General features: G+C 35.7%; 1 protein-coding gene across 1 annotated transcript; it reads right to left on the reverse strand.

Moving 5' to 3' along the window:
• Positions 1 to 5,856: 5,856 nt before the first annotated feature.
• On the reverse strand, positions 5,857 to 6,833 carry LOC110101584 (AT-hook motif nuclear-localized protein 28). The gene has a single exon (XM_020829549.2). It carries the CDS (start codon positions 6,790 to 6,792, stop codon positions 6,037 to 6,039), a length of 756 nt encoding a protein of 251 aa, XP_020685208.1. The 5' UTR covers positions 6,793 to 6,833; the 3' UTR covers positions 5,857 to 6,036.
• Between the last annotated feature and the right edge of the window lie 2,959 nt (positions 6,834 to 9,792).

Genomic DNA, 9,792 nt, shown 5'->3' on the forward strand with positions numbered 1-9,792 from the left:
GCACGTAGGAAGAGATGAAAGCTCGTGCGAGGAGCCTAAAGTTCATTCCCTTCGATCGATCCGATCCTCAGACGCACACTCGGGAGATGTCATCCCCTGTTGGATTGGCTCAGGCACGCAACATGAAGTAGAAGAAGACTCCAATGCAAACACTCAGCACCCCAACACGTTAGTTCCTGAGGCTGAAACGTCTTCAGACGTTCACCGGCGGCCCACTACTGCGGCAGGAAGCTCCACCACTGCCAGTTCGGACCATTCAGAGAACTCGAATGCCCTGGATCACCACCATCGCTGGCCGGCGGCCAGAAGCAGGCAATCGAGTCTGCTGACCAAAAGCCTGGATTGCTCAGCTGAAAGGAATGAGCGTAAATCCACTGTCCAGTTACCGCGGCAGTCAATGTTATTGGACGGTGGCTCTAACAAGGCTTTATTTGAAAGCGCGAAACTCTATTTCTTCCATCTAGAGATCGAGAGGCTCAGCATCAGCAATGTTCAGCGGCTGGATTGGGTCGCTCTTGGAAATCAGCCTTTACAGGATCTCATCTTCCGCTTACAGATTCATCAGCAACAGGAAGAGATACAGGAATTTCATGTTCCTTTAAATCATGAACATAAAGGATCATTAATTCAAAATGAGATCCTACCTGCTTCGTTTGGTGGAAATACTGCTTCGTCCAATAGAGCAACTCTACAAGGTCTGGTATTCCCATCCATTGCACAGAATCATGCTCTTTTCCATAGTGTCCTAGAAGCAGCTCAACTTTTGAGAACACTGAAAGAAATTCATGTATCTCGTGTTGGAACTCTTGTATAGAATAACAATATCCTCACAATAGGTGGTATTGGAGATGCTTCCCTTACAGGTGTGCAAATGCTTGATGAGAAGTCCACTGACAAAGTTAATCCAACGCCATGCTCACAAGCTACTCGAGGTAATGTCGCTACTGACTTCGGGCAGTTATTTGTTGACGATTTCATTGCTGAAATTGTCGAGGGAGATCGATTCACAGTTGAGGTTCTTCATCTATTAGAAAGCACAAAGCAAGATCAACAGCATGAGTTGTACAAAGCATGCGAACCTGGATCCTTGCCTAGAAATAATCTCCTCGGTAGAGGCAAGGATAAGGAATTTGTTATGCAGTGGTTGAGGAAGCCATCACATGGACATTCGGGAATTGATTTGTACAGAAATATCTCTCTTCTATCTATTGTGGGGCATGGTTGTATGGGAAAGACAAATCTCGTGCAGCATTCTACGAAGATGAAATGACAGAGGAAATTGATCTTAAATTCTGGGTTTGTGTATCCAAGAGCTTTGATGTAAAAAGCCATTAGAGCCACCATGTCCTTAAAGGAGCTACTCTTGAAGCACAATGGAATGCAGAATTTGTTGAATATGAGAAGTACGAAGTGGAAGCAGCAGAGCTGAAAGCAATCATATTGGGAGAACTTCCTGCAGGATGGGAGAAAGCTCTGCCGACTTACACCCCGGAGAGCAATGCAGATGCTACTCGGAACCTCTTTCAGCAATACATTACTACCCTTGCATCTGCCCGCCCAGATTTCCTTGGGGGATGTACTGATCCTGCTTCTTCCAACATAATATTATTGGAAAGTTTGGTGGATTTCCAGAAGACTATTCCAGAGGAGAGAAATAATGAGAACAAAATTTTCGACCCAGGAATCTGTCTTCTGCAACCTCTTTGTCAATAATGTGTCTCGACGTTTATTTATTTCTCCTCCTTCAAAACGAGCATAAACTACATTGTATTTCGTCATCAGCAACCTCTAGTCTCAACTTCTATCGTGTTAATGAAGCAAAGCTCAAAGCTCCCGACTCTATTTCATATTGAGTTGAGCTCTTAAGCCCAAGAAAAAAAAAGGGACAAGTCAAGCTCTCTATTAGACAACAAGGATCTAGAAGCATCTAAAAATCAAGAAAGTACAACTACCAATAATCAATGTACACGTGGAGTGTAGTTAGAGAGGTTAATCTTGTACTTAAACCCCTATAAATAGGGATGCTGTACTTACACTTGAGATAATGAAAACTCTCACTAATACTCATTTACTGTTTACCTTAACTGTTGGTTTAACAACCTAAACAGTCTATCACTCTCGAGCTTGTTCTATATGCTCGACTTGAGCTCAAGCTGCTTTTTTGAGAGATAAGTCTGGCTCGAGTTTGCTATGTTTCAAACTAGACTACTCATTTACTCCCTTATATAATACCAATAACTCAATACAAATTTAAGACTTTCAAACTCATTTTAACCTAAACTACATCAGAGTATTTTCTACATAAATTTTTTTCAGATAAAAATAACTCAAATGCTCATAGCTTTTGCCCCCTAGTAATGATGTGGAGCAGAAACTTCAAATGTTAGGCAGGAGAGCCCACCCATTTCCTGCATAAATGCTGAAGGTTCAAAGAACTTACCGAACCTAATTATCGGAAGAGACTTATTGTAATTCTGTGCAGAAGAAGTCATCAAGTTGACATTGACCTGAAGAAAGATTGAGATATATTTCCATGGCTTTGTCTAATTTTGTCCTGTTTATTTATTAGCATTTGATCGAACATCTGTGACGTCCATTTGATGATGTAATATGTACATCACATTCTCTGTTGGTCTTTTATGTCCACATTGTCTATTTATTATGTCCAATCTTCCATCGTGAGAAAAATGGCGAGTCACGTAATCTATTAGAAGCTTTAACTGTTGGGGGCGGAAGTAAATCACAACATGAAATAAATAAGAAAATAGAAAAGACACTGAAAGTCAAAGAATATCAGGATTTAATGTGGAAAATCTTGAAATAAATAAAAAAAAACTACGGAGTCACACCACACCAAGAAATTCACTATAAGAATTGGGAGAAATAAATACATATTCCTCTTCTCTGTCACTTTCTTATTGCTTCTCTTATTTCTTACATCGTTCTCACTAACAAAACATAAGAGAAAAACAAGTAAACAATACCAATGGACACCACCCTTCAAACAAATGAGAAAGAAAAATGTTTAGTCTGGCTCGAAACACTGTGAGCTTGGAGCACTGCAACGCTAAAACCTTTGATCTTGATCCATCAAGCGATGTTGTGGTGTGTAAACCCGCAGCCCTATGACATTGTATTGTGCCGTGGCGCTCCACTTTTTATCATTTTTTTTTTCTAGCAAACTTTGAAGCATCGGTGCTCTCAGGAACACAACGCTGAGACGCTTTGGTACATAGCACCGGGGCGCTCTAATACATAGTGCCTGGGTGTTGTACATAATATTTTTTTAGCCCCGAGGCGCTCTAATACATAATGCTCCTCTTTTTATCATTTTTCTAGCAAACTTTGCAGTATCAGGGCTCTCAGGAACACAACGTCAATGCGCTTGGGTACACAGCATCGGGGCGCTCTGATACACAGTGCATGAGTGTTGTACATAATAATTTTTTTAACGGTGACCCCTAACGAGCATGAGAAATTCACTTATGAGATCCAAAATAACAGTATAAACACAATTAGATTCCACACATACCAACATTAATTGCCCCTTGATCAGTGATCTACCTCTGTGTTTTCCAATGAATGTGATTTAGCGACTTATTAACCATTCTCTAGGTACCTGAAAAAAATATATATACAAATATATAATTATGATTTTCTTCTTACGCTGAGAATAAATAAAAATTTATTTTCCGAAAGTATATTAATGAAATGAGTTTTTAAAATAAAAAAAAATTATATAAAGGCTATGTGGTAGGTGGTAAAAGCACATTCCATTAACCAAGAGTTGTGATTAGGAGATGTAATGATTATTATCAGTCATGCGACACATACCTTTGCCTTCCCACCTAACCAATTCCTCTACTACCAAAAGTAATATAAACTATATTCCTAATTAAGCTTCAATGAGAAACTTTTAATAGAAAATATCTTCACTAAAACATTTCTTCTTAAGCATTAATAAAGTTTTTAAAACTAATTATTTCCTACGTTAACAACAATTATTTAAAATTAACTACAAAGTTTTTTTTTCAAATTTTTATTTTTTTATTTTTTTAGAGTCTGGTATTAAGTTCAGAAGAGATAAATATAGAGAAATTAATTTTAAAGTTTTGTTTAGGACGATTTTTTTATTATTTTTTAAAATATAGTTTTAGTAAAAATTTAAATTTTTGTAATAAAATTCTGTTATTAAAAACAATATAAAATCCATCTCAAACAAAGCATGAGAGAAATATGTGGTTCGTTAATCTTGACCTCTCCAAGAAATTATTTTTGCTGTTTTTTTAAAATGGTAACCACATTTTTTTCTAGTATTTTTTTTTTGCTATTTTTACTATTAAAATTTATTTTTCACAATCAAAACTTATATATACAAGCTATAAGAAAATATTATTTCATTTTTTTTAATATTTATATATATATATATATAAATTTTTGGGGAAATTTGGGTTATATTTCTATTATTTCTAATATATTTCTAATATTTAGAACTATCAGTACCGTATGATGTGATGGTCCATAGTATGGACCATCACATCGATGCAAATAAAAATACTAAGTTTTGGATAACGTAAAGTATACATTCATAATAAGAATCTTAAAATCAAGAAGAGATTTTAAACTTGACTAGAATTAACGTCCAGCAATGAAGTTCATTAGAAATAATAATATTTTTAAATTTTTTAAACAAATAATTCTAGATCATGAGGAAATTAAAAAAAATAAATCATAAAGAAATCATTGCTTTACCATATTTTGAATTAGCGGTGCCTATAAATGACCTGATCAATCCATTTGATTCAAAAAATTTAAATTTGAATTGATTTGTTTAATAAATGGCTTAGATTTGATTTTGCGTGTGACCCCGCTTTTGATTTCAAAATGATATTTTTAATATTTTTTCCTTAATTTTTTTAACTGTTGGTACAATCTTATCATTTTTTATCAATCCTAAAAACTATAGTTAATATATAATTTTTTTAACCAAAATAGATTATTATGTTAGATTCGAGTCATTTGGGTTTATAGCGGGTTGGATTTGGGTTGGTCTTCATGATCTCTTTATTAAACGGATCAAATTAGTGTTGATTATATTGTGAAGTAAACCATGCAGCGAACACAGATAAAAAAGAAAAAATATAGATGGAAAAAAATCGGTATTTAATCTGAAAAAAAAAATCAGAAATAAGAAAAACTTATGAAGCCACACCACACCAAAAAATCGACTTTAAAAATTGGGAGAAATTTTACAAACCTTTTCTATCTCGCTCTCTCCTTGTCTCTCTTTACTACCTTATTTCATTTTCCACACATAATTGACAAAGTGCCAACCCAACTCGTAGCTCTACGATGCTAGGTTTTGAACACTGTAGTGCTCTATCTCCAGTCTAGCTAAAAAACACCATAATGCTCGCATTTTTTTGTCCCCAGGTAAACTATACAGTGCCACAATGCTCGGATACACAAAACCTTAGCATTGTACGTTTGTACTAAAAAAAAAAAATTTAGTGCAAAGCACAAATGAAAAAATACATAGCGAGGAGCTATCTAAATCCCCCCAACGAGCTCAACCAATAAATTTAACGTCCGAAATAACAATATAACCCAATCGATTGACATAACCAGATTTCATATAGAACTAACATGCTAGATTCGAGTACAGTCAATTTCAGGTCGAATCCAAACCTTCTTCATCAACTCTTTTTGACACCTGAACGTATGATGAGTTGAAGAGGAATATTTTTTTATAAATATATGAACAGAAGGAAGACAAATTTGTAAATATTATCTTTAATAATTTATTCTAAAAAAGTTATAAAAAGTGAGGAAAAACTATTTATTTTTGAATTTAAATTAAAATGAAAATAGTTAGATCACTTCATAAAAAATAAAATTATGGCATCATTACATTTCACTCATCAACTCTCACCGAAATCAAAGATTCAAAGACCTCCCTTTGATATTTCCAATGCATAAAAACCTCCAAAAACATGAAGGAAGAAATAAAAAAGCATATTTCAAATAGAAATTAAGCTAATAAGCCGGCGGGCGGGTTGCCGGAGCCCAAACGCCGTCATCCCCAAACTGCCCGCCGCCAAACCTCGCCGCGCCGTCGTCATCTTTCGCCGATGTTTGAAGCCCACGAACGGCATACCCGCTTCGACCCTCCTCTTCCTTCTTCTCCGCCGCCCTGCTCCTCTCCGATTCCTCCTCTCCCGACACAGATCCCGAAGCCTCCGCTTCCAGCTCCGGAAGCCGGTGAAAAACCGGATCGGAAAAAACAGCCGCCACCACCATGACCTTACCAGCCGCCACCAGCGGCCCCACCACCACGCCTCCGATAACCTGGCCCTGCGGCCCGGCGAGCGACACCGACATGTTCCCCCCTCCGCCGCCGGCCATTAGAAAAGTTGCGGAGAGGGAGATTAGGTCAAATCGGCCGCGGAAGGTCAGGGCGGCGGAGGAAGGCGAGGTCTGCCGTATTGTGGCTGTGGAGATGGGACCGGAGCCGGCAAGGACACAGAGGCAGATGCCGCGGCCGCTAGCGAAGGCGGCTAGGCATTCGGCCACGTCGCGGCCGCCGGGGATTTCGAGCACGTGGGTGCGGAGGGCGGATCCGGGTTCGGAGTCGCATGTGATGATCACAGGTGGTTTGAGCTTGTTCTTCGATCCTACTGGGCGGCCGCGGGGCCGCTTTGCAGACTGTTCGATGCTCGAACCATCACCGGCGGCGGCAGTGCTGCGGCTATTGACTTCCGGTGAGAAGCTCTCGCCGCCGTCGCGTTTCATTGCGGGGAGATTGTCGATAGCTACAAGAAGTTGCGAAGGGAAAGTGGGAAAAAAAATTTATGAGATCAGAACAGCCAAGACGGGGTATATATGGAACGGATATGGACTCAATCCTAATCGGATCTTTTTGCATATTAAATTAAAAAAATTAGGTAAAGATATTCTTCTTATTCGACTTTTATGGTATATAAAATTTTTTTAAAATATTTGACACGTGTTAAATTTTAATTATATTAAGAATATTATTTTTTTATTTAATTAAATATCTTTTAATACAAGTGTTTTTCAATACAATAATTTTTTTGAAATAAAATTTTAAATTAAAAATTTAAAAAATTATGGTATATATAAAATTTGACACTTGTTTTTTAATAAAATAATTTTTTAAATTAAAATTTTTTATATTATAACACAGTTTTACTATATAGTACCACAAATATTTTATACTATAACAATGAAAAATCTATCAGAAATGAAGACTAAAGTCTTATCTGGGACGGTTTTCTTATTGTTTCTTAAAGCAAATTTTTATTAAAAAAATTAAAATTTTTGTACTAAAAAGTTACTTTAAAAAATATTAAGAAGGCCCCCCAAACGAAGTCTAGAACGGCTTTCTTATTGTTTCTTAAAGTAGCTTTTTAGTGCAAAAATTAAAAATTTAGTGCTAAAAAGTTGTTTTAAGAAACAATAAAAAAGTCATCACAAAAGAACCCTAAAAATTATTTTATTAAATAGATTTTGGCTTAACGGTACCATTAGAACGCCAAACTTATGATCCTTCATTTCTTATTCGTGATATGTGTTTGTCTATTATGGCTTTTAAAATTATTTTCTTGGTAATATTTTATATTTATTAAATTATTTTAAACAATGCTTTTATATGATATCTTACCCGTTAAAGAAGAATAATATATGATATTTAAAACGATAAACCATTAAAAAAATTTGTTAACAAATATTGCTTTTAATTTCCTAAAAAGCATCGCTTAATTTTCATTAGACGCGGCCAGTCGGCCACATCTTTAAAGGCTTTTTTATTTTATACATATAATTTTGAAAATTTGCCGAAAGAAGAATTAAAAAAATTTTAATAAGGAAAGAGCTTGAGCGCCATAAATAGAGATTCAAAGTTTCTTTTATTTTTTATTTAAAATATATCACTTTATTCTATGCAGAGACCTAACATCGAGAACCGTTCGGATTTGTTGTGCTTTTGCAAATACGCAACAAAAGGATAACGAATATGCAATTATGAATGCTTATTTGTTGTCGTTTTTGCTATGTATTTGCAAAAGCGCGGCAAAAAAACAGCTAAAACGCAACAAATTTCCTACTAATTGAATATTTGTTGACCTTTTGCACCACTTTATAAATACTCAGGAAAATGACATCAAACATGCACCCTTTTGTTGAGTATTTGTAAAAGCACAACAAAAGAATAGCTAAATGTCAGTAAATTTGAACGGTTTTCGCCGTCCGGTCTCTGCACAGAATAATTTCTCTTAAGGGTGTAAGAAGTCGAGCTAAGCTTCAGTCATCTTTGACTTGAGCTTGAGCATGATTATTTAATCTAGTTCGAGCTCGAACTTTATTCTACGAGTTTGAGCCGACTCATTTATTATGAAAGATAGAAAATAATTATGATCAAAATAATTATAATGATAAAATAATAAAAGTAATGAGAAATTAGAAGATAAATAATAAATAATCACTTAATATAATAAAATGTTGTATATTTTTCTAAATATTTTAAACAACTTTGTATTTAAACTCCAGAATGTTAATATATCAAGTGCATTTAACACTAACATCTTTTAAACAAATAGACTCGGGAGCTAACGAGTTTAGTCAGGAAATTTTCAGTCCAGCTAGCTCGTGAATTCTTCGAGCTCGACTCACGAATCATTTATCAACCCGAGCTCGACCTGGCTCACGAGCCGACTTACCCCATGCACTTGCACCCCTAGCTGAGACTCATCGCTGGTAAGGTGGCTATCTTCTTATTAAAGAGCTTAACAAGGCAATAGAATTAAGAAAAGCCCCTATATAAAATTATAAATGCCTACTCTAACTATTTTATTTGCAATTGTAGAATAAAGTTGCGATGGGAAGAGGCAAACTTGACTTGAAAGAAACTACAACGAATATCCTCTCAAAGCTAGAAATCATAAAGGAATCATTTGGGCGCTCGCAATACACAATTATAATATAGTTTCAGGGATTCATGAAACTAACAATTACAGGTACTTTAGAAGATGCTTCAGGTCTATTACAAGCTTTTCTTCAAAGGAACCACTTGGAATTCTGAATGGTTGGAATTGGAACAAGACCGAAATCTTTTTCAAAGAGACAAATTCAACTGTCACGACCCAACCCGACCGGAACGAATCCCTTCGTGTTGGGTCGCGATGGATTAATCCAGGATGTAGCTTTGGAATTTGCTTTCAGACTTTCTTCCAATAAATAGACATATAGAAAACATAGAGCTGCTAAAACGTCCAAATATACAGAAATTCATCTAAAATTTTCTTCTTCTTTTCTTCAAAATAATCATGTACAATACAGTGCATGGCTACAGACAGAAAAAATAGAATAGAAAAGTCATGGCTGTACAAAAATCAAAAGTACAAAATACCTAATCTCAGATCAGACACTGAACGGCTAGTCCAAGACCTCCTTCCCTTTCCAAGAACTTGAAAATCACGCAGATAACAAAAATGAGCTAACAGCTCAACAAGACTACACCAGCCAATCAAAATCTCCAAAAACTCACATCCAAAATACATCAGAAAGTAGTCGTACAGACTTCAGATAATTTTACAGAAAATCGTATAATCAGACATGATACAGATATTTGATTACCATAATATTCAAATCACTAATACAGAAGAATTCATTTCGTATAACAGAATATTCAAATCAGATTTCAAAACTGAATTATCTTCAAATCACAGAACAGCCAGAATCGTACAAATCATAAAGCACATTGTCAAAACAGAT

This window comes from Dendrobium catenatum, unplaced genomic scaffold, assembly GCF_001605985.2.
Source record: "Dendrobium catenatum unplaced genomic scaffold, ASM160598v2 fragScaff_scaffold_1209, whole genome shotgun sequence".
Classification (NCBI taxonomy): Eukaryota; Viridiplantae; Streptophyta; class Magnoliopsida; order Asparagales; family Orchidaceae; genus Dendrobium; species Dendrobium catenatum.

Bases quoted from the DNA above. Each gene is read 5' to 3' on its own strand.
- LOC110101584 (XM_020829549.2), bottom strand. From the start codon at position 6,792: ATGAAACGCGACGGCGGCGAGAGCTTCTCACCGGAAGTCAATAGCCGC.